The sequence below is a fragment of the Natrix helvetica genome, assembly GCF_964273705.1.
Source record: "Natrix helvetica genome assembly, chromosome: W".
Taxonomy (NCBI): domain Eukaryota; kingdom Metazoa; phylum Chordata; class Lepidosauria; order Squamata; family Natricidae; genus Natrix; species Natrix helvetica.
In genome coordinates, this window is record NC_138555.1 from 534,891 (window position 1) to 559,313 (window position 24,423).

General features: G+C 52.1%; 2 protein-coding genes across 11 annotated transcripts in view; one reads left to right on the plus strand and one right to left on the minus strand.

Moving 5' to 3' along the window:
- LOC309400651 (nitric oxide synthase 3-like) overlaps positions 1-5,301 on the plus strand; it is a 31,735-nt gene extending 26,434 nt beyond the window's left edge. For 7 of the 8 annotated variants that reach the window (XM_081969219.1, XM_081969220.1, XM_081969224.1 and 4 more), the window contains 5 exons: positions 971-1,058; positions 2,334-2,455; positions 4,263-4,411; positions 4,615-4,809; positions 4,929-5,301. In XM_081969219.1, the coding sequence (XP_081825345.1) occupies positions 971-1,058; positions 2,334-2,455; positions 4,263-4,411; positions 4,615-4,809; positions 4,929-5,054 (680 nt within the window). In that variant the 3' untranslated portion in view covers positions 5,055-5,301. Of the gene's footprint in view, positions 1-970; positions 1,059-2,333; positions 2,456-4,262; positions 4,412-4,614 lie in introns of all 8 variants that reach the window. The other variant, XM_081969217.1, reaches the window with a different exon arrangement.
- Positions 5,302-6,703: 1,402 nt separating this feature from the next.
- LOC309400654 (autophagy-related protein 9A-like) lies at positions 6,704-24,136 on the minus strand (the record flags this gene model as incomplete). 3 transcript variants are annotated; one of them, XM_081969229.1, is made up of 15 exons in its annotated part: positions 6,704-7,146; positions 7,826-7,969; positions 8,085-8,139; positions 8,252-8,345; positions 8,622-8,815; positions 8,901-9,140; positions 9,660-9,839; positions 11,715-11,868; positions 12,895-13,643; positions 19,063-19,204; positions 20,918-21,100; positions 21,670-21,732; positions 22,574-22,619; positions 22,718-22,945; positions 23,875-24,136. In XM_081969229.1, the coding sequence occupies 13 exons, from the start codon at positions 22,818-22,820 to the stop codon at positions 7,863-7,865; spliced, it is 2,310 nt and encodes a 769-aa protein (XP_081825355.1). In that variant the 3' UTR covers positions 6,704-7,146; positions 7,826-7,862. The 3 variants fall into 3 exon arrangements, with proteins under 3 accessions (XP_081825355.1, XP_081825354.1, XP_081825356.1); XM_081969228.1 differs by having other exon boundaries at positions 23,748-23,877; XM_081969230.1 differs by lacking the exon at positions 23,875-24,136 and adding an exon at positions 23,578-23,723.
- Positions 24,137-24,423: the final 287 nt, after the last annotated feature.

A 24,423-nucleotide genomic window follows, 5' to 3' on the forward strand; every position in this document is an offset into this window, starting at 1 on the left:
GCATTGGGTTGCCTCAGAGGGAGGATAACTGGCATTTCCATGACCCACTCTCTTACAGCACCGGGCTATGATAATTCACAATGCCCAACTTGACATGGGTAGCTCACCACGCCCATCTGGCCACAGGCAACTTGCCACAGGTAATTTGCTGCAGCCAACTTGCTGTGGGACAACTCGCTGAGGGAAACTTACTGTGGGGAAATGGCTGCAGGACAACTTGCAGCCAATTTGCTGTGGAACAACTCATTGGAGCCAATTCGCCTTAGGGCAACTTGCTGCAACCAATTCACTGTGGGCCAACTTGCTTTGGGCCAACTTGCTGTGAGACAACTTGCCGCAACCAATTTGCCTCAGACCAATTCGCTATGGGACATCTCACTGTGAGACAACTCACTGCAGCCAATTTGCCTCAGGACTACTTGCTGAGGGACATCTCGCTGTGAGACAACTCCCCATGGCCAATTTGCCTCAGGACAACTTGCTGCGGTCAATTTGCCTCAGGACAACTTGCCATGGCCAATTTGCCTCAGGACAAATTGCCACAGCTAATTTGCCTCAGGACAACTTGCCATGGCCAATTTGCCTCAGGACAAATTGCCACAGCTAATTTGCCTCAGGACAACTCGCTGCAGCCAATTTGCCTCCGAATTACTTCATGTGAGACAACTCACCACCATCAATTCGCCTCAGGACAACTCGCTAAGGGACAACACACTGTGAGGCAACTTGCTACGGCCAATTTGCCTCGGGACAACTCTCTAGGGAACAAGAGTTACAATAATATAAAATAATGGTGAAATAGAATCATAAAAGGATGCAACAGGAGGGACCAAATGAAACATAAATGATAAATATTAAAATATTTTTTTTTTAAAGAAATGAAATTGTTCAATTTTCCAGGGGCGAGGAAACTGGTGGGTAGAAGGCAATTCCATGGGGCTCATGATGGTGTTTCTGTTTTGTCCCCTAGATGGGAAGGGCCCAATGCACTACGGAGTCTGCTCCACGTGGCTGTCCCTGCTCTCTCCGGGCGAGATGGTGCCAGCTTTCGTCCGAAGGTAAGGAAGCTCCCGATGGGAATCGGAATCCTTCCAGGTACTTTTTTCTCTCCAACACATCCTGCCTCTTTCCAGGGCAATTGGGCTGAGATGCTCTCAAGTGAAGGGGGGCTGTTTTTGAAGCAGTTGCTCTCCCTCAAGATACAGGCAGTTCTCAACTTACCACCCCAATTTTATGTTGCCAAGTGAGAAATTTGTGAAGTCACTTTTCCCCGTTTTACAACCGTTCATGCCACATTACTTAAGTGAATCCCTGCAGATGTTAAATTAGTGACATGGCCGTTAAGTGAATCTGGACTCCCCACCCCTTGACTTGGCTTGTCTGACGGTCGCAAAAGGAGATCGCGGGACATTGCAACCTACATAAACACCATTGTCAAGTATCCAAATGTAGATCATGTGAAAAATGGTCCCTTTTTTCAGTAGCACTGTCATTTCAAACCGCCACTAAGTGAACAGTTGTAAGTCGAGGAGCACCCGTACTCTAGAATCCGGTCGTAGCCAATGTCACAGTGATTCTACCCTTCATCCCTTGTTCTTGCAAGCTGCAATGGCTCCGGGGTGTGTGTGTGTGCCCCCTTCTGGGAACCAGCCAATAGGCAACATAGACTCACAGGCCTGGAAGTGACCTCAGAGGTCTTCTAGTCCAACCCATTGCCCAAGACAGTAGTCCTTTCACAGTTCCGAACTTTCACAGTTCCGAGCTGCAATCTGAGATGTCCGATTCGGGATTCAGTGCCGTCCCCACCCAATAGGAAGGCAGGCAGGGGGCTGATCTGTGTTGCTTGTACAGAGGGAAGGGGGGAGGGGTGAGACGGCCTTAGTCCCCCTCCCCCTCCCCCATGCTGCTTGCTGTGTCTTCCGCCAGCCAGGAGCTGCCGTGTTTTCCACTATATCTGGAGCTTGTCGTGGGATGGGTGGCCCAGGAGGGCATTAAATGCTCCATAATCCCTTCCGAACCGCAGAGTTCAAGTAAAGTCTCTTGGGCGATCTTTGCAACAGGAGAATTTGGGGTGGGGGTTGATGAAGTGAATCAGACTATAAAATATAGGAGGCCGTCCTTAACCGTGACTTAGCTGCGGAGGGGGGGAATCCCCGAAGCTTGCAGCCAGGGGACCAAAAGGGGGGCTCTGCTGGGGAGACCCATGGACATCTGGGGTGCCATCTCAGTGGGGGTGTCGCCAATGGTCCACCAGTCAACAGAAAGGCTCATTTATGGTTAGGGCTACTAGAAGAGACCCCACAAGTAATTTGCTTCCTCTCTTGGCCCTGAAGCACCCCAAATTTCCAGCTGCCGGATGACCCCACGGCTCCCTGTATCCTGGTGGGGCCCGGCACCGGTATCGCCCCTTTCCGCGGTTTCTGGCAGCAACGGCAACACGAGATGGAGACAATGGGTGAGTCGGAGGGGAGGGGCATTGTCCCGGGGAGAGGGGGAGGGTGCTGGTGGTCGCTGACAAATGTCAACCAATCAGAACAGTGCTGGAAGGGAGCTTGGAGGTCATCTAGTCCAACCCCCTACTCAAGCAGAACCTCTAGCAATTTGAGACAAGTGGCAATTTCTTCATAAAAACCTCCAGTGATGAAGCACTCACAACTTCTGGTGGCAAGCAGTTCCCCTGGTTAATTGTCCTCCCTGTGAGGAAGCTTCTCCTTCATTCCCAGGAACTTCTCTCCTCGGTTAGTTCCCATCCGTTTCTTATCCTGCCTTCCAGTGCTTTGGAAAATAAGTGGACCCCCCATTCTTCGTGGCAGCCCCTCAAGTGCTGGAAGGCTGCTATCCTGTCCCCCCTAGTCCTCCTTTTCTCTAGACCGGCCCAACCCAAATCCTGCAACCGTTCTTCAGATGTTTTGGTCTTCAGGCCTTTAATCAGTTGCTCTTCTTGCACTTTTCCCAAAGTCTCGGCATCTTTTTTGTCAACTGGAGGCAGCACTCTGGGTATGGCCTTACTAAGGCTTTACAAAGCGGTACTGACCCATCCCGTGATGTTGATTCTATGCCTCTGTTTATAGAACCCAGGATCGCATGAGCTTTTTGGGCAGCTGCTGCACCAGCTAACCTGTTTAAGGGATTGTCTGATAGGACTTTAAAGTCCGCCTCCCGTCTCCCTGTTTTTGAGCCAGCTTTCCCCCGCTTTGTACTTGTACCTTGAGTGTTTCCTGCCCAGGTGTAAAACCTGGCTTTTCTCCACAATAAATTTCATTTTGGTTCAAGATCTTTTTGGCTCCTGAAATTGTCTTCTGGGGTGTTGGCTGCTCCTGGCAGTTTAGTATCTTCTGCAAATTTGATGAGTTCTCCTTCCATTCCTTCATCTGAGTCGTCGATGAAGATATTGAAGAGTCCTGGGCCCAAGATGGAACCTTGTGGTACCCAACTGCTTACTTACCTCCATGTGGATGTCGTGCCGTTAAGGACTACTCATTGAGTATAGTTTGTCAGTCGGTTACAACTCCCATCTAGTGGCGATGCCGTCTATCCCACATTTTCCTAGTTTACTAAGAAGTCGGTTGTGGTCTACTGTGTCGAACGTCTGTTCTTACCCAGCTCCCCAAACATGACAGACCCTCTGACGTGAACTCAAAATATTCCTTTATTAGGAACGCCAGCAGTCTCGGAAACGTTTCTCTCACAGGCTAACAAGTCTGTCCAGCCGGAAGACGAATACTTCTCTGCCACACCTATTCATCTCCGCCCCCTGCCTTTTATCCCCAGAGCTAGGGTGAGGCTTCATAGCAGCAGTGGATCTTCCGTCCCAAGGTCTGGCCCGTAGATTTCCCCTGCTCTCCTCTCCTCTCCCTTCTGCACATCCACACGTCAGGCACTGGACCCAGCTGTTCCTCCTCTTTTCAACCACCTCCAGACCTGGAGGCTGTTAACTCTCCCAGGCTGACAGACAGCCCAGGCTCCGCCTCTCTCTCTGTCTGTCTGTCTGCCAGCTCCATTCCCTCTTCCCCCTCGCAGCTCCCAGGTTGCCTCAATGCTGACCCTGACTCCCAGTCCTCCTCCTCCTCCTCTGATTTGGCTACTGGTGGTGGTGGTGGTGGGGAGGCGGCCAACAGGCCACAACAATGGCATTTTGCTGGTCTACTCAGTCACTTTGTCAAGGTTGGTTTGACGTGATCTGTTTTTAACAAACCCAGTACAAGTAGATGGTGGTCTACACTGTCGAATGCCTTACTACATTGTCTACATTGTCCTTCCAGGCCAGTCCACCAGCGAGATGACCCTGGTCTTTGGCTGCCGTAGCTCCCAGCAAGACCACATCTATTGCGAGGAGATCCGAGAAGCGCAGGAAAAGGGGGCTTTACATCGTGTCCTCACCGGCTTTTCGCGAGACCCCGATTACCCCAAGGTAGCCAAATGGAACCTCCCTCCTTCAGATGACCTGTGTCCTATCCCAGGGGAGCTTCCGCTCGTCCTCAATCTCCACTGGCAGACACAAAAACATGTCCCTGGTCCCCGGAGGTGACCCTCTGATGCCAGGAAGATATCCTGACGGGGTGGCCATCGAGCGCAGGACAAGTTCCTCACTTGCACTTTTGTCTGCTCCCCCAGACCTACGTACAGGACCTGCTGCGGCTGCACCTGGCAGACCACGTCTTCGAAGTCCTGAGCCAGCGCGAGGGCCACGTCTACGTTTGTGGGGATGTCACCATGGCCACGGGGGTCCTGCAGACCATCCAGCAGATCCTGGCGCAGGAAGGGAGGATGTCGCTGGTCGAGGCAGGCGACGCCATCAGCGAACTCCGGGTACGCCAGGCAGGATGCTGGGGGGGGGGGGGCGGGCGCAGAAGCTGTGGCTCAGCTTTGCTTTGGCTCTGCTTTCTCGGGGTTCAACTTGTGTCTCTGTCCTTCGATCCCCACCCCAGGACCAAAACCGCTACCACGAGGACATCTTCGGCCTGACCTTCCGCACACAGGAAGTGGCGTCGCGCATCCGAAGTCTCTCCTTCTCCAAACAGGGCCGGAAAAGCTGCCTCGTGACAGAGCCCTGAGCCCTCAGTGCCTTACCTCACACCCTCTTCTTGGGACCCCCATTCAAGACCTTATGTGGTCACCTTCCCAGTCAGTCTTCCTTCTTGGATGGGTCGGGTGACTGGTTGGGTCTGCGTCTCTGGCAGAACCATCTCATTTTCCACATGGGCGCCTCGGGGGCCACGAACCTGTACCTGCTGCCCAGCAGAACCTGGGCACCTTTAATACTAAGTGTATAGGGAGTCCTCGGCTTACGACTGATCAATTAGCAACTGTTCAAAATTACAAAGTACTTTCTTGGTGGCCGCTTATGACCCAATTTTGAACTTTTGACAGCTGCCTCACCCCTCCCCCATGGTTACCTGACCATATTTTGGGTGCTATTTGCAGTGTCGCTCGATTGCATTATACGGTTTTGCCAAAACTTGTCACCGTCCGTCATTCTGGCCAAACTGCCTCATAGTGAACTGATTCATTAATTCTTCACCATCATCTCCTTTTAATGACCCCCATAATCCCTTGCAGGGTGGAGTCAGGGCAACTGAACAAGCTAGCAGACTGTTTTAATGGCCAGATGCCCTTCTTGTCACCAATGAGGAGTTTTGTTCGGCAGATACATTCTCAGTGTGCCCAGAGAGAGAAATACCTGCCTCTACCTAGGATCGAAATCACAGCCTCCTGATTGTGAGGGGAGAGCTGCACCTCTAGGCCACTGCAGCACTCCAACTGATTCATTTACTGACCGCCCCAAAAGAGATCATAAAATCAAGTTGGTTGGTCTCAGGTATGACCCATTTTGCAACCACCGCCAATAGGCAGGCCATTGGAGTTTTCCTATGTACGAGTAGTCCTTCGACTTACAATGATTCACTTAGCGGCCATTCAAAGTTCCAACAGCACTGAAAAAGGGACCATTTCCCGAACTTATGACTGTTGCAGTATCGTATCCCCGTGATTGAAATTGGGACAATCAGCAACTGGTTCATATTTACAATGGTCGCCGTGTCCCGGAGTCACGCGATTATCTGACCAGCAAAGTCAAGAGGAAAGCCAGATTCGCTTAACGACCGTGTGACTAGCTTAACAAACGCAATGATTCATTTAACAACTATGGCCAGGAAAGTTGTCAACATTCCCTTCACAAATGTTTCACTTAGCAACAGAAATTTTTGGCCTTGATTGTAGTCATAACACGAGGACTAGCTCTCCCTGTTATCTGGGCCCATTTCCGGCTTTTTGACGTGTTATCCACCGGGGAACAAACCAGGAGGGGCAATGGTGGGCGGGGGCTCAAGCCCACCCAGAGGCACTTCCGGGAGAAACATACAGTAGGAAGGGAGTATATCCTGTCGACTTCAAGGGAAACGGATCCTTCCTTTCCCCTCTGTGAGATGGGGAGGGGGATACTGACCCTTCCTCACTCCACTCGGCAATCCCGGCATCCAAGATGTGCCAAACAGGACTTCCCTCTGCATTGGCACCACCGAGCCCATCAGCGACACAGCTTCCCTACCAGCCAAGGGTGGCAGCCCATTCTTCTCGCTCAGCGGTCTGCCTGGCATCGGAAGGCCCCCTCCCCAAGGGACAAAGGCAGGGGGGGAGAGATCTGCCCCTGCCACTTCCTCCCACTCCCACAGACAGCAACGGGGGCCCTTTGTCGTTCCTGTAAACATTTATTACCCACCCACCCCTGGCAAACTCCCCTGCGATGCGACCGCCACAGCATGCGTGGTGGAGAGGAGGGTTTGGGGTGGGCCAGCCCGGGAGGAACGGGAAGGGGGGAAAGCACAGGGTGAGAGCAGAGCCCCTCCCACACCTTTCTCTCTTGACACAAGAGAGACACCCCCCTAAGACAAATAGCACCATGTGGGGCCCAAACCAGCTTATTCAGCCCCCTAAGAAGCGTACACTCCCACCCCTGAAGAGGGGCCAGGAAGCCTTGCCAACGAGGCTGCTTGTCACACACAGGTCCGCACGAAGGAGGGGCGGCCGTCACCCACTCCTGCCCCGCCAGAGTGGGGAGACAGCCGGAGACTCCACTTCCAAGCACCTTCTGCTTGCAGGAGGCCTGTCCGGGCAAGCTGTCCATGGCAGTGCCAACCCTCCAGAAACCTGCAAGACGAAAGGAAGGACTTGATCAGTGGGGAGCAGAGAGATCTTGGGAGCCCCCTTGTCTCCCCATGCGAACAGCCCCCAACCTTTCCAGTTCCGTGGACTGGCAGTGACGGCCATGGGGTTTACACATGAGAGCCTCATTCCATGCATGCACAAATGGAGGTTCGCGCTCACCCAACCCATGTGCGGATCGGTTCCCAAGACACAGACCAGTTCACAACGAGCCGCAGACCAGTTCCCAATGAGCTGCAGACTGGTTTCTAATTGGTCATGGATTGGTTCCCAATGCGTCGTGGAGCAGTTCCCTACAAGCTGCAGACTATTTCCCAATGAGCCGCAGACTAGTTCCCAATGCGTCATGGACCAGTTCTCAACAAGCCGCAGACCAGTTTCCAATCAGCCATGGATTAGTTCCCAATGAGCCGCAGAGCGGTTTCCAATTGGCCATGGATTAGTTCCCAATCAGCCATGCACTGTTTCCCAATGAGCCCCGAAACGGTATCGGTCCGTGGACCAGGAATTGGGGACCCCTGCTCCATGCTTATCATCTGTTCCCCAATCCCTCCACAAGGGGGAGACCCATCCTGGGACCGGAGCCTGGGCAGCCAACGGACAGCAAGAGACGGGAGAGATGCAGCGTCCCCCACCTCAAAGCAGGGAGGGAGGAGACACCTACATAGAGGAAGGAAGGACGGAGCGAGTGGCGTTTCCTGCTAGCTCTTCTCCGGCTGCTGCAGCTGCTGCGTCTCGTCTGACTCCTCTTCCCAAACCTCTAGTGAGCGGTCCTGGCTGCGCGAATCGAAGAGACGGCGAGGAGATGCTGCACCGAGAAAGAGGGCATGAGACTTGCAACCCTCTCCCTTCTGCCCAGGTGGGGTCGTTAGGGAGGAGCAGAGGGGCCACGAGTGGTACAGTCCTGCCCTCCGGGCTCTGACCTGTTTGTGCCGAAGGCTGCGGCATGAGGCGGGCGGCTGCTTGTTGCTGGTGAAGCTGGGATGGGCGAGCAGAGAGAAGGGAGGGAGGTTAAAGATGGGGGGGGGGGGGTTTGTCTCTCAGTCAGCCCCCTCCCCGGTCCCTGGGAACAGAGACGTAAGCCACTCACCTCGTGCATGTAGAGGGCATGTAGACTCATCTCGGCCGACGCCAACTCAGAGAGCAGAACCGAGCGGCTGAGGGGAGCTGGGCGTGGGGCAGCGCTGTTGGGGAAGGGGGCAAAACAGAGTCAGTTCCCCCCCGCCCCCAAATGACAGCTGGGGAAGGGCCGAGCTCTCTCTTCCATGCCCCCCTCCTCTCCCCTAGAATTCCCCAACCAGCTATGCAATCACGATGGACTTCAAGAGAATTCCCCAGTCAGCTATGGAAGCATTACAGACTCCAACTCCCAGAATTTCTTAGCACTGCTGCCTAAGGAATTCTGGGAGTTGAAGTCCAGAAGTGGTATTGGGGAAACCCACCCTCCTCCAAGGGGCTACCTGTTCTCCAAGAGGGGGCTCTGGCTGTGGGAGTCCGAAGCCTCCCCAGGACGGCTCCTGTGCTGGGGCGGCAGGGAAGAAGAGAGGGAGGCCAGGATGCTAGCCGTCACGCTGGCTGTGCTGCCAGGCTGAGCAACCAGCCGACGCTCAGTGAGGACCGGGTGGGTCAGGACGCTGGCCAGGAGGGCATCCGGCTGCAAGGAAAAGGTGTTCAGCCAGAGGCACCCAGGTGTGTCAGCTCCCACCCCATGCTGGTCACAGCCGCCGCCCCGGACTCACCACGGGGCCTGGACCCTCGTCAGAGAGCAGGGAGGCCGCCAAGGGTCCCTCGGCCAGGAGGCGCTGGGCGTGGGAGGCGTCTTGCTGCACCTTCTCCTTCAGGTGCCCGATGAAGAGGGAGCTTTCAGGAGGCGGCTGCCAGTGCGGGTTGGCGATGGCGAAGTGGACCAGCGAGAGCTCCGTCTTGCCGTTCTCGGCCTGCTGGTAGACGGACGCCTCAGTCCGGCCCTGCGACAGCCACTGGTGGGAGAAAGAAAAAAGAGAAGAGAAAGAAGAGAAAAGAGAAAGAGAGAGGAGAAAGAAGAAAAAAGAAAAGAAAGAGAAGAGAAAAAAAGAGGAAGAGAGACGAGAAAGAGAAAAGGGAAAAGAAGAGAAGAAAAAGGAGAGAAAAGAGAAAGAAAAAAGAGAGACAACAAAGAGACACAAGAAAGTAAAGAAAGAAGAAAAAGAAAAAAGAGAAGAGAAAGAAAAGAGAAAGAAGAACAAGAAAAAAGAAGAGGAAGAGGAATAGAAGAGAGGGAGGAAGGAAGGAAAGAAGAAGTAAAGGGAAGAGAGCTGGAAGGGACCTTGGAGGTCTTCTAGTCCAGCCCCCTACTCAAGCAGGAGACCCTTACACAATCGCAATATAACAGAGTTGGAGGGGACCTGGGAGGTCATCTAATCCAACCTCCTACTCAATCAGGAGAGCCTTACAGAATCACAGAGATGACAGGGACCTTCAGGTGACACTTGGAGGCCCCCATCCCTTCCTCCACTCACCTGGGGGTTGCCGTGGTTCCGAATGTCCAGCTGGGCAAAAGAGCAGATGTCTCCCACACCCACTACCTCTACCGAGAAATTCCGGAAAAAGTCCACGATTTCCAGGGCTTTAGCCCGCAGGGCGAAGATGAGGAGGAAGGGGGTCACGATGGGGCTGAGCAGCTCCTCCAGGATGAAGACCTGAGGATCATAGAAGGAGAGATCTAAGGATCATGGAGGGAGAGAAGGCCTGAAGATCATGGAGGGAGAGAAGATCTGACGATCACAGGAGAAGACCTGAGGATTACAGAGGGAAATAACACCTGAAGAGCACAGAGGGAGAGAAGATCTGAGAATCACGGAAGGAGGAGAAGATCTGAGGATCACAGAGGGAGAGAAGACCTGAAGATCATGGAGGGAGCGAAGATCTGAGGATCACGGAAGGAGAGGAAGATCTGAGGATCATGGAGGGAGAGAAGATCTAAGGATTACGGAAGGAGAAAACCTGAAGATTATGGAGGGAGAGAACACCTGAAGATCATGGAGGAAAGAGAAGATCTGAGTATCATGGAAGGAGGAGAAGATCTGAAGATGATGGAAGGAGAGAAGATCTGACGATCACAGAGAACACCTGAGGATTACAGAGGGAAATAACACCTGAAGATCACAGAGGGAGAGAAGATCTGAGGATCACGGAAGGAGGAGAAGACCTGAGGGTCACAGAGGGAGAGAAGACCTGAAGAGTCCCTTTCTGGGAGAGGGGCGGTCTAAAAATCTAAGATTTAAATTAAATTAAATTAAAGATCATGGAGGGAGAGAAGATCTGAGGATCACAGAAGGAGAACACCTGAGGATTACAGAGGGAAATAACACCTGAAGATCACAGAGGGAGAGAAGATCTGAGGATCACGGAAGGAGAAGACCTGAGGGTCACAGAGGGAGAGAAGACCTGAAGATCATGGAGGGAGAGAAGATCTGAGGATCACAGAAGGAGAACACCTGAGGATTACAGAGGGAAATAACACCTGATGATCACAGGGGGAGAGAAGATCTGAGGATCACGGAAGGAGGAGAAGACCTGAGGGTCACAGAGGGAGAGAAGACCTGAAGATCATGGAGGGAGAGAAGATCTGAGGATCACGGAAGGAGGAGAAGACCTGAGGGTCACAGAGGGAGAGAAGACATGAAGATCATGGAGGGAGAGAAGATCTAACGATCACAGAGGGAGAAGACCTGAGGATTACAGAGGGAAATAACACCTGAAGATCACAGAGGGAGAGAAGATCTGAGGATCACAGAAGGAGGAGAAGACCTGAGGATCACAGAGGGAGAGAAGACCTGAAGATCATGGAGGGAGAGAAGATCTGAGGATCACGGAAGGAGGGGAAGATCTGAGGATCATGGAGGGAGGGAAGATCTGAGGATCATGGAAGGAGGGGAAGACCTGAAGATCATGAAGGGAGAGAAGATCTGAAGATCATGGAGGGAGAGAAGACCTGAAGATCATGAAGGGAGAGAAGATCTGAGGATCATGGAGGGAGAGAAGACCTGAGGATCACAGAGGGAGAGAAGACCTGAAGATCATGGAGGGAGAGAAGATCTGAGGATCACGGAAGGAGGGGAAGATCTGAGGATCATGGAGGGAGGGAAGATCTGAGGATCATGGAAGGAGGGGAAGACCTGAAGATCATGAAGGGAGAGAAGATCTGAGGATCATGGAGGGAGAGAAGACCTGAAGATCATGAAGGGAGAGAAGATCTGAGGATCATGGAGGGAGAGAAGATCTGAGGATCATGGAGGGAGAGAAGATCTGAGGATCATGGAGGGAGAGAAGACCTGAAGATCATGGAGGGAGAGAAGATCTGAGTATCATGGAAGGAGGGGAAGATCTGAGGATCATGGAAGGAGGGGAAGATCTGAGGATCATGGAGGGAGAGAAGATCTGAGGATCATTGAAGGGGAAGACCTGAAGATTATGGAGGGAGAGAAGATCTGAGGATCATGGAGGGAGGGGGAGGGAATCCGAAATAAGTAGGCGGGGGAGGACCAAAGCGCTGCCCCCCCCAGCCCACTCACCGCCTTGTACTGGAAGAGCTGGGCCAGCTCCTCGCGGGTCTCCGACTTGTGGGCGTTGCCTTGCCAGTGGTCAGGGATGTAGTGGATGTGGGCCAAGACACACTGGAGTAGCTGCTCCGGGCACCACACCAGGTGCTCGTCCGGGATGAAGGCCCTGCCAAGGGGAGAGGAACCATCAGCCCCACACGGCTCCCAAATCTCTCTCTCTCTCTCTCACACACACACACACACACACACACACACACACACACACACCATCCCCGGGAGCAACATCGCTTGGCTCCGAGGTCCCGTTGGCATCGGTCTCCCATTCAAACTCTTGAGGGGCTACTGGCACATTTTCCCAGCTTTTCCAGGGAAGGGAGGGGTGTCTTCCTCACCCCCATGGGGCCCTGCCCATCTCCCCTCTCTGCCCGGGTCCAGAGGTGAGACAGGGAAGGTCAAAGCCAGACCTTAGCCGGGGTTCAGGAGGCGTCCTAGGGAAGCCCCTGGTTGGAGGTTCTTCTAGGCTGAGTGAGGGGCACAGCGGCTGCCCAGAAGGGGCTGGGGGAAAAGGGAAGGTGAGGAAGGAGAGAGGGGGGGAGAGAGGGACGAAGGGAGAAAGGAAGCATGAAAGGAAGGAAGGGAAGAAAGAAGGGGAGGACACAAAGACAGGAAGGGAGGGAGGGTGGAAGGGGAGGAAACAAAAAAAGGAAAAATGATAGGAAGGGAGGAAGGAAGGGAGGAAGGAAAGGGGAGGAAAGGAAGATTGGAAGGAAGACATGGAGGAAGGAAGGGATGGAGGGCAGGAAGGAGGGAGGAAGGAAAGGAAGAAAGGAGATAGGGATGGATGGAAAAAAGGAGAGGGAGGAAGGAAGGAAGGAAGGAGAGGGAGGAACAGGAGAAAGGAAGAGAAAGGAAGGAGAGAGGGAAGAAGGGAAGAGACAACAAAAGAAAGAAGGAGAGAGGGAGGGAGGAGGAAATAAGGAAGGAAAAGAGGGGGGGCCCTGACCCCTGAACCAGCACTTCTCTGAAGACCCCAATCTCAGCCACTTCAGAAGCGAGCAGAGACCCCCCACCAGCTCCCCTTTCAGTCACCCCCCCCGCAAGGAAACCCCCAACAGCCCTCCCCAAATCGGGCAGCAGCAGCCGGACCCCTTCTCTTCTTCTCCCAGCACCCACCCCCCTCCCCTCCCCTCACCTGGCCAGCGTGACCACCAGTCCCAGCAGCGTGATGGCGGTCAGGATGTGTTGGACGGTCAGCACGTCCTCGTCGTAGACGGTCAGGGCGATCAAGACGGCCAGCAGGGAGCCGGCGAAGAAGCCGACGTTCCGGGCCACCACGGCCAGCAGCGGGTTGGCGAAGGAGTTCATGTACTTGGAGGCCGGCTTGTAGCCGCGGCTCAGCCTCGCCTGCAGCTCGTGGTCCAGCTCGTTGAAGTGCCGGAGGTAGAGCCGGCCGTAGAGCGACCAACGCCGGGCGCCCAGGCTCCCAGGCTCCCGCTTCAGTGCCTCGGTGTAGCTGAAGAAGGCGTAGAGGCCCTGCCAGACCAGGATGAAGGGGCACAGCAACAAATTGGCCACTCCGAGGAGCAGCATGCTGCGCTCCAGCTGGCGGGCTAGCTCCAGCCGGGCCCCGGCACGCTTGTACTGTGGCTGGAGGTTCCACTTGCCCTGGAAGAGGGACCCCGGCCCCCAGAACAGGAGCAGCTCCAGGTTGTACTTGAGACCCTGAGTCAGGAAGACTCCCCGGCCCAGCAGGGGCAGCTGGAAGCGGATGGGGAGCAGGGACTTGTTGACCATGGCCACCAGGTAGTTCTTGAAGCGTAGGATCCGGTGGTGGATGTCCAGCTCGGTCAGCTCCCGCCGATGGACGCAGAGCTGCTGTTCCCGTTGTAGCGAGATCAGCCGGGCCTGCACCTCCTGCCAGCTGCAGTTGCACAGCTGCTCCTGCAAAGGGAGGGATTTGCAACTAAGACGGCAGGAATATATATATTAAATTTTCCTTCCCAAAAGGGGGGAGGGGAAACAGATCTAGGAAACTAGATCTTTCACAAAGTGACTAAACTAGTAGACCAGTGAAATGCCGCAGATGTAGACGAGTTCAGTAAGGCATTCGACAGAGTAGAGCACAATCTAATTGTACTAGAAGCCAGCCCGGGTGTCAGGTTTCCGAAAGATGCCCTACTTCATTCATGAGCCTCGAGCCAAGTTTCAAAAGAAATCCAATCATTTATTAGGAGCACCATTTTGGCAATACCCCATTGCAGTCAGATCTGACTTCATTTTAATTACGGCTGAACTTTGCCCGTTTCTTCCCTCCCTTCAGCCTGTGTCATAAATCACATTCTCCAATGAGGTACACGCCTCACAAGCCTGCTGTAGTAATCTGAGATCTGACTCTAGCCGAAGAGATGCGTGGAATGCGGTCCCACCCCCCACCCCCTCCTCATCATGGCAACTTTATGAGTTGACAATGGGTTTGTTAAAAACAGAAGCCGGCAAACCAATCTTAGTTCATTCTTTGACAATGTAACTAAATTAGTCGACCAGTGAAATGCCGTGGATGTAGCAGACCGGGTTTCCCTGAAAAGATCTATCCCCAAAATAAGCCCTAGCCTGGTTTTTTACAAGTGCATCCAAGGCCTACCCCCAAAATAAGCCCTAGTGAAGAAGGCAGGCATGGCCAGCATAGGACGCAGCGAGTGCGAGAGCCGGCGGTGTCTGGCAGCAGCTGCAGCACGCGCAACACAGGTGTGTTGAGTACCTGTGCAAGCAGCAGGCGGAAGCAGAGCCATGGGGAGGCAGATGATCTGGAGGTGCAGGAAAGCTGAGCAGCGCAGTGGGGCAGAGCAGCTGCGCAGCACATCAGGATCACCAACCCGTCATGATCGCCTGCCTTCCGCTCCCCATCGTCCGCTCTCCACAGCCCCAGAGTGCGCCGACCAAGGGACTGGTGGGCTGCACCTCTCGCCACATACCGTGTGTCCCTGTGTGCTTGCCAGTTCTTGTGTGTGCGCCTGGGGGGGGGGCAGGCGGGGCATCATCCTGAAATTGTGTTTCCCCGAAAAGAAGCTCTAGTCTTTATTTTGGGGCCCAAAAGACACTAAGACCCGGTCTTACTTCAAAGAAGTTTAAGTACCATGTTTCTCTGAAAATAAGGCTGGGTCTTATGGTTCACTAAGGCATTCGACAGAGTAGACCACAAACCTTCTTGGAAAACTAGAAAAAATGTTAGATGGGCAGCATCGCTACTAGATGGAGTTGTAACTCGCCGACAAACCATGTGCAATGAGTAGTCCTTAATGGCACGACATCCATATGGAGGGAAGTAAGCAGTGGGGTACCACGAGGTTCCATCTTGGGCCCAGGACTCTTCAATAGCTTCATAAAAGACTTAGATGAAGCAGTAAAAGAGGAACTTATCACCATGTTACAAAAAAGATGTCGAGACTTTGGGAAAAGAGCAACTAGGAGGATTAAAGGTCTGGAGACCAAAACATCTGAAGAACGGCTGCAGGATTTGGCTTTGGCTACTCTAGAGAAAAGAAGGACTGGGGGGGAGAGGAGGAGCCAATGTCGCGATGAGACTACGTGCAATCTCAATGCTCTGAGATCGCTGTCAATACTTTTGCTGCTGGATGGTCCAAACGGACCTAAACCATCCCGCAGAGACGGTGAACAGGAAGTATATGTCTTGCTGATCTCAGTGACATCGCAAAGTCCCTGATCGATCCAAGAGAAGTTCTTCAAGCCGGCGACAAAAAATCCAGCCATTAGGCTGATGAAGTCAGGGCGGCTCCAAAACAGAAGGATGCAAAAAGAGAAAGTGTTTCCAGCTGGTGAGGAATTTTTACCGTTTTAAAAGAGACTGCCTATAAAAAACTTAAAATTAATTTAAATTGGAGAACAGAAGAAATAAGCGGCAGAATTAAGTTTGGAATGGTTTTGGACAGTGGGTTATCTTACTTTTTAAACGCTATCTTCACGGATGGAATTTATGCAAGCCTTTTAAAACGAATGGATTAAGTTTTCTTCTTCTATTTTTGTCCTTTTATTATTCTTTGCAATCTATGGACTAAAATTCTCCTCTTTCGTTACTGTGGGTGTTCTTCTAACTCATTCAAGAATCGGACTTTATTTTAAACTTGAAATACAAAAAAGATAAAAAAGAACAAAGAAAATTGCAACAACAACACTGCTACTCAGAGGCTGGAGGTTTGTGTATTGGAAACGAAACACTCTTACTTTTCTCACTGATTATCCTCGCTTGGCACTCCAAGGTCTCACTCTTGTTTACAGAGAGTGATAAGAAGAAAAGCATACAGATGTCCCTTTGAAGTATATCTTTAACCAGAGAAAGGTGAAAATAAAACGTTATTGTGAATTTATGCTTAATCTTGTTAAAACCTTCTAAGCTAGAGCAGCAGTGTTTGTTAGCTGGAGATAATGGCACAATTTCAACAGCAGAAAGAAAGTTTAAGTCTGCAAAAGATATTCTCAGAAATACAGAAATTATCAAACACATATGAGAGGATAAAGAAGTTGGAAGACTTAGAGCATCTAACAGCAAAATATGATGAAGAAGTTGGAGATACAATACAATACAATACAATAGTAGAGTTGGAAGGGACCTTGGAGGTCTTCTAGTCCAACCCCCTGCCTAGGCAGGAAACCCTATACCGTTTCAGACAGATGGCTATCCAACATCTTCTTAAAGACTTCCAGTGTTGGGGCATTCACAACTTCTGGAGGCAACTTCTGTTCCACTGATTAATTGTTCTAACTGTCAGGAAGTTTCTCCTCAGTTCTAAGTTGCTTCTCTCCTTGATTAGTTTCCACCCATTGCTTCTTGTTCTGTCCTCAGGTGCCTTGGAGAATAGTTTGACTCCCTCTTCTTTGTGGCAACCCCTGAGATATTGGAAGACTGCTATCATGTCTCCCCTAGTCCTTCTTTCTCTTAAGCTAAACATACCCAGTTCCTGCAACCGTTCTTCATGTGTTTTAGTCTCCAGTCCCCTAATCATCTTTGTTGCTCTTCTCTGCACTCTTTCTAAAGTCTTCGCATCTTTTCTACATCGTGGTGACCAGAACTGAATGCAAATATTCCAAGTGTGGCCTTACTAAGGCTTTGTAAAGTCGTATTAACCCTTCACGTGATCTTGATTCTCTCCCTCTGTTAATGCAGCCTAGAACTGTGTTGGCTTTTTTGGCAGCTGCTGCACACGGCTGGCTCCTATTTAAATGGTTGTCCACTAGGACTCCAAGATCCCTCTCACTACTACTGAGCAAGGTACCACCTATACTGTACCTGTGCATTCCATTTTTGTTGCCAAAATGTAGAACCTTACTCTTTTCACCATTGAATTTCATTTTATTAGATAGTGCCCAATGTTCAAGTTTGTCAAGATCCTTCTGTATCTTAAGCCTATCTTCTGGAGTGTTGGCTATTCATTGATGAAGATGTTGAAGAGTACTGGGCCTAAAACAGAGCCTTGGGGTACTCCACTGCATACTTCCCTCCATGTAGATGCAGTTCCATTGAGGACTACACGTTGAGTGCGGTTGGTCAGCCAGTTACCAATCCATCTGGTGGTGATGCTGTCCAACCCACTTTTTTCTACTTTAACTAGTAGTAGGTTATGGTCTACCTTATCAAAAGCCTTACTGAAGTCCAAGTAAACTATATCAACGGCATTCCTCTGGTCCACTAATTTTGTCACATTATCAAAGAATGCAATAAGATTAGTCTGGCATGATCTGTTTTTGACAAATCCATGTTGACTTTTGGCTATTACTTTGTTTGCTTCTAGGTGTTCGCAAATTCGTTGCTTGATTATCTTTTCCAGAATCTTTCCTGGTATTGAGGTCAGGCTGATAGGTCTGTAGTTTCCTGGATGTTTATCAAGTGGAAAAAGTGTTGGTTAAAATCCTAAAACTCGAAGAGGAAAATGAATATAAAGAAATTAAAATTGATGATATTTATGGTGATTGGTTTGTCTCTGAAAAGGAAAAGAGTGGAATACTGAAAGAGGAATTAAATGGAGGGGAAATCTACCCCAGATGGCAAGACACAGAAGAAGAGAAAACAAAAGAATTTATGGATTTAAAGAGAGAAATTTTATCAGCAATATCATTGATAACACTACCGACAATCAAAGATAAGCTGATTAAGGAAACAGAAGAAGGGCATCGAAATCACATGAGAGATTTTATAAGCAAGGAGTTGCTAAGAGGAGTCCACACAAAGTTGATTAAGGAGATGATTAGAGGACTGACACCACAAATGGCAGAAGACATGAGACTGTTTTGCTACTGGAAAGATACAGGTTGATAGATGGAAGAGTATAATTTAAAACTAGTTAAACTTAGTGAAATTTAGTGACAATAGATATAGTTAAATAAATAATTGATAATGATAATAATGTATACAATGTGTAGTGTTATGATAAGTACTAATTGGATATGAATATTGAATGGTACCCATGAAAGGAAGATTAGAAACCCTTTTGGATTATATATAAAGGTTAATTAAAAAAGAACTCAGTTAAATTCAATTAAGTCTTGATTATTAGGGGGGAAATATTACGATGCAGGATATAGTGAAATAAGGAGGGATAATGATAACGTATATACAGGTATGGGTACTACATAAGGAAACTTGATGTAAATTGTAAACAGTGATTTGGAAAGGAGGATTAGAACATTTTGTTACTAAATATTATGGATGTTTAGCTAGAACATAAGGATTCAGTGTTATTGGAGGATTTTAGAAATAGCAAATGAAATGCCAGTGGTTATGTATTAAATCTTGGTATGTTTTATGATGAAGGACGTTTGAACAATTATAGTCAAATGAAAATGGAGGTATGATGACGGTAACATGTATAAATATATCTGAGTTAAAATACTTGAGTTCATATGAATTATGCTTGATGACTGTGGAAGAGATGCACGAAAGTCTTTTGTAACCAGCTGATACACTTTCTACAGTATGCATAGAAGGATGTGTTGTGTTTGTTTTGAAAATTAAAGAAAAATTATATATATATATATATAAAAGGACTAGGGGGGACATGATAGCAGCCTTCCGGTATTTGAGGGGCTGCCCCAAAGAACAGGGGGGACCACTTGTTCTCCAAAGCAACAGAAGGCCGGGCAAGAAACAACGGATGGAAACTAACCAAGGAGCGAAGCAACCAGGAATGAAGGAGAAACTTCCTAACGGTGAGGAAGATTAACCAGCGGAAGTGTGTGCCAATGGAAGTTGTGGGTGCCTTCATCACTGGCGGTTTTTAAGAAAAAACTGGACAGCCACTGGTCTGAAATGATATAATCCCCACACACACACACACACACACATACTTACCGAGGGGATCTTGAGCGCCTTGGTGTAAAAGGAGCGGATCTCCCAGTAGCCCAACAGGCTGCAAAGGACTTTCACCAAACGGTAGAGCCAGAAAGTGGCAGCCATGACGAGCAGGAAGATGATGCCACCATTGGCCTGGATCCTGGGGGGGAAGGGAGGGGGAGGAAGCAACAGGTTCAGCCATTGGTTGTGCAAGGCCTCTCCGGTCGCACACAAACAACACAACAACGTCTTCTAGGAACAGTCCCAGATACACAGAAAGGGCTGAGAGGTCGCCGGGGGGGGCTTGGACCGGTCCCAGGTTCAACAGGCGGGGAGTGTCGCGTTCTCTCTCTGGCAGCTGGGCTGCATATTCGGGGGGGGGGGGGAGGCTCGCTCTGCACCTGTCAAACAGCAGGCAACAGCTGCTCCGCTTTCTAAATTCGCGGTTGAGCAAACACAGGGCGTCCTTGACGTCTGACCGCCATGGAGGCTGGAATTCCTGCGGTTCAGCGAGACGCTGCTCAAGTTCCTTTTGCCGCCTTACTTTTCTGCGTTAAGTGGCTCCCCGCCGTTTTTCAATTAGGAACCCGGTCGTTAAGCGGATCCGGGTTGGCTCGGCTCATTGGGAGGTCGGAAAGAGTGGGGAATGCTGCGGCCGTTTGAAATACGAACCACTTGCCGAGCGCCCAAATGTAAATCAGATGACTTGCAGCAGTCGTAAGCGTGAAACGGGGTCCCAAGTCCCTGTTTTCCATCCCCTTTGAAACTTTGTGCAGTCCCTAAAGGAACTGGTTGCTAAACTGAGGACTATTTCTGAATCAACATTTCTAAACTCAGCCGAGGGCAGGTCCTGTCCCAACCAAAGTGACACCCCTCCCCCCCAGGCTCACCAGCCCCTCCCCCATGACATTTTCAGCACCCCACAGGTGGCACCGGGAAGCTATTTCTATGGACAGTCCTCGACTTATGACCACAACTGAGCCCCACCTCTCCACTGTTAAGTGAGACATTGCATTTCAAATGTGTTGCATCCCCTTTTCCCTTCCTTGCCCCCGCCATTGAGTGAGTCTCTGCGGCCGATAAGTGAGTCACCAGGCCGTTAAATCAACCTGGCTTCCCCGTTGACTACTTGGCTTGTCGGAAAGGGAGCATCACAACCGTCGTAAGTGGGAACCGACTGCCAAGTGTCTGAAGTTTGAACACCTGACCACATGATGGCCGTTGAGTGCGAAGAACGGCCCTGAGGTTTTTTTTTTTTATGCTGTTACAACTTCAGACGGTCACTAAATGAACTACCTGCCTTGGGGCTCAGCCAGAGCCGAAAAGGAGAGACTCCACATGCCGAGGCAGCCTACCTTGACTGATAAGCCAGACTGATAAGCTCGTACGGGTATTTGTGTACCAGTGTGCCCTTCAAATGTCGGTCGCTAAGCGAACCGTCATAAGTCGAGTATGTCATGTACCTGCATTCTGCAAAACTGACCCCAAAAAGCAGATTTGGGGTGGATTAGCCCACAGTTCTCGCCCTCCGGCTCCTCCCTGGTGAGATCAGCAATAGGAGAGACTCCTCGTGCCGAGGTAGTCTATCTTGGCCGCTAAGCCAGAAAGGGCTGGCTTGTGCCAAGCTGACAGGGGTTGCGAAGATGGTGGGGCAGAGGAGGGGGCCAAATTGTCTCTTGCCCCCTTTCGCTCAGCACCCCTGAAAACAAGGCCCTCAACCCCCACCCCACCCCCACCCCACGGAGACACGAGCGATGCCCAGCTCGGCTTCCTGAGGCGACCACTCACCGCGGAGACACCGATGACCATCCCGGCTCCTGTTAAGAACCAGAGATCGACCAAATCCGGCCTTGCTTTGCCGGCTGCCACTCACCTCTCGGCACACTGGGCAGCCGGCAGGATGGCATCCGGCAGCGTCACCTTGCTGCGGTTGGGCGCGAAGCCCCTTCCTCCTCCGCCGGGGTGGGTGTGGTTGACAGGCAGGTTGGCGAAGAGGATGTCGTACTCCACGCAGCAGAGCAGGAAGGTGGAGAAGGTGGCCACAAACAGGAACTGCCTGGGGAGAAAGGGGGGGGGTCAAGGCGGCTGCAGCAGAGGGGGCAAGCGGAGGGTGGCTGGGGATGAGGGGGAGGGCATGGGGTGGGGGGTGGGAACTCCCCCTCCCCCTCGGGATTGCCGCCAGAAGTTGTGGGTCCTGCATCACTGGAGGCTTTGAAGGAGAGCCCCTTGTCTGGAATGGCAGAGGGTCTCCTGCTGGGTTGGTCTAGAAGACCTCGAAGGTCCCTTTAAGCTGAATTCTGTTCTGCTCTATTCTGGATTCTATTCTGGATTCTGTTCCCCTCTCCTGAATTCTATTCCGTCCTAATTTCTCTTCTGCCCTGAATTCTTTTCTCTTCTAAATTTTAATCCACTCTGAATTCCACATCCTCTGATCTGATCCCCTCCTTGGAGGCAGGGAGCCTGGCTGGGGAAGGCCAGGGATGGCCCAAGGAGGGCCCACCGTGCAGGAAGGGAGCACCAACCCCCCCCACCCCCACCCCCGCAAGGGCCAGCCCCCTTTCCGGCTGCCCCCACCCCCACCCAGAGGGAGGGGGGCAGGGGGGAGACCCAGTCAAGAGCCCTTACACCAGCTCAAAGACGTCGGAAAGCATCATGCAGCCGAAGCCGTTCCTCTGGTGGAAGTGATAGATGTGGAGATGCGTCAAGGAAAAAAATAACCATTGGATGCGTCCCGCCGTACGACCCACGTGGGGCAGGAGGGGGGGGGGATTGACCCTCACGGTGACTGACATTTTGGGGAAACTTAAGATTGACTCCATGCCTGGGGGGTTTCAGTCAGCCTCTCGGGAAGAGTAGTCCTCGACCTACGACCGTAATCCACCCCCAAATTTGCATTGCTAAGCGAGACAGTGGCTAAGTGCGTTGCGGCTCCTTTTACGACCTTCCTTGCCCTGGTCAGTGAGTTTGTTATGCAAGTTGTACCCGTTTTGCGACCTTGCCTGCCCATGTCGTTAAGTGAGTTTGTGAAGTGAGAACGGCCTCCTTTAACGACCTTGCCTGCCCCAGTTGTTAAGTGAGTTCTGCCACCTTTCCCTTTCTTGCCTTCTTTGTTAAATGAATGGCTGCAGTTGTTAAGTCAGTAACACGGTCATTAAGCGAACCTGGTTTCTCCAGTGACTTTTCTCAAGGTCACAAAAGGAGATCAGGTGATTTTTGTAACACACTGCAAACGTCATAACTACGAGTTGCTTGCCAAGGGTCTGAACTTTCATCCCGTGACCATCGGAGTGCTGCGAACGGTCGTTAAGTGTGAAAAACGGTCCTCAGTCACTTTTTTCACTGCTGTTGTAACTTCGGTCACTAAACTGCCAACTGAACAACAGCAGGGGTTCACTTAATGGCGGCGGCAAGCGAAACAGGAGTCCAATAAGAAGCCCCTCACGGTCGTTAAGCCGAGGACCAACTGTGACATTGAGCCAGAGGGGCGTTTTTTTTCCGGGAAAGGGGGGGGGGGATTTTTCTCAAGGATATTTTGGTGAAGAAGTTATCCAGGTTGTTGATGTGATGCCAGGAATCTGTGGAGGGGGGAGGAAAACAATGGGGTTCAAGGAGTCTCCCCACGTGCCCCCCTTCTCCTCCTCCGCACTGCCCCCTCCCCAAAATCTCGGGGTACCTTTCAGCCCCTCCGTCACGTGGACCAGCAGCTCTTCATCGTCCTCGTCTTCGTAAGCCGGCAAGGGATGGTATTCCCCCGACTGCTCCTGGCTGCCCCCCATGGGGACAGGTGCACCCAGAGGGAGACACAGCCACAGGCCAAAACACACAAACACGGCCCCTCCCCTGAAGAGCTCCGGGCTAGCCGGGCAGCCGTCCTTCCACGCGCTCCAATCGCACGGCCACTCTGCAACCGGAAGGCACACAGTTACAACGGAGGCAACCGACACCGGACAAAATCCCCAAACAAAAAATGGGATTGAACAACTGGGATCCCCTCGGCCAGAAAGAGGACAAACAACCCCCCCCCCCACACACACACACCCGCCAAAGTCCAGTCAACCGGGCACCTGGGGAGAAGTCGGTGCCGCCCCACCCAGTTAGAACGTACAAGGACAGAGTTGGAAGGGGTCCTGGAGGTCATCTAGTCCAGCCCCCTGCTCAAGCAGGAGACCCTTATAGAATGACAGGGTTGGAAGGGACCTCGGAGGTCATCTAGTCCAACCACCTGCTCAAGCAGGAGACCCTTATAGAATGACAGGGTTGGAAGGGACCTCGGAGGTCATCTAGTCCAACCACCTGCTCAAGCAGGAGACCCTATCCCATTTCTGACCAATGGCTGCCCAATCTCCTTTCTCCACTTTTTTCAACCTTCATGACTTGCTAGCAACTCAAGATGCCCAACAACCCTCCCCCCTCCTCCCTCCCAAAAACAACCCTGCGAGGTGGGCTGGCAGGCAAGATAGAGAGCCTGGCCCAGCCTTCCTCCTCCTCCGGCAGGACTCGAACTCCCACATCCCCAGCCTCCCCCAGATCCACCCTTCAGCAGCGTCGCAAGTCCGAAGCAGCGGTCGTAGGTGCGGAGCAGCGACGTAACCCGCCAAACGCCCCTCAGGACGCCTCCTCCGTTAGCTGTCAGCCTCTCCCCGCAAACGGGACGCCCCCTGCCCTGTCCGCGCACCCTCCCCGGAGGGAAAGCGGCCGCTCACCGAGCGAGGAGCGACCTGAGTCACGGCGGGCCGGAGCCGCGTCCGACCCCGAGGGTTCCGAAGCCACGCCTTCCGTGGGCGGAGACAACGTGGTCACGCCTACCCGAATTAGTGCGCCTGCGCTCACCATTTTCTGGCACGGAGTAGCGTGGCCGCGCCTCACGGGCTCTTAGTGCGCCTGCGCGGATCGTTTCTCGAGGGCGGAGCCGGCGAGAACTAGGTTCACCAATTCTTAGTGCGCCTGCGTGGATCGTCTCCTGTGACCGGAGTCGGTCGGAACTAGGCTTCTTATTGCGCCTGCGCGGGTCGCCTCCCGAGGGCGGACGGACGTAGATCAATTCTTATTTTGCCTGCCTAAATCGACTCCCGGGGGTGGAGCCAGCGTGGAGTAGCTTTACTAATCTTATTGCGCTTGCGCAGGTCATCTCCTCTGACCGGAGGAGGAATGGACGAACCTCACTGACTCTTATTACGCTTGCGCGGACCGCCTATTAGGGCGGAGTAGTATGGCCCCGCCTTGCCGACTCATTGCGCCTGCGTGGCTCGCCTCCCGGGGGCGGAGCCAGCGTGGACTAGCGTCCTGACTCTTATTGTGCCAGTGTAGGTCTCCTCCCGAGGGGGGAGAGCCTCGTCACGACTCATTACGCCTGCGCGGGCAGCCTGTCGGGCGCGGAGC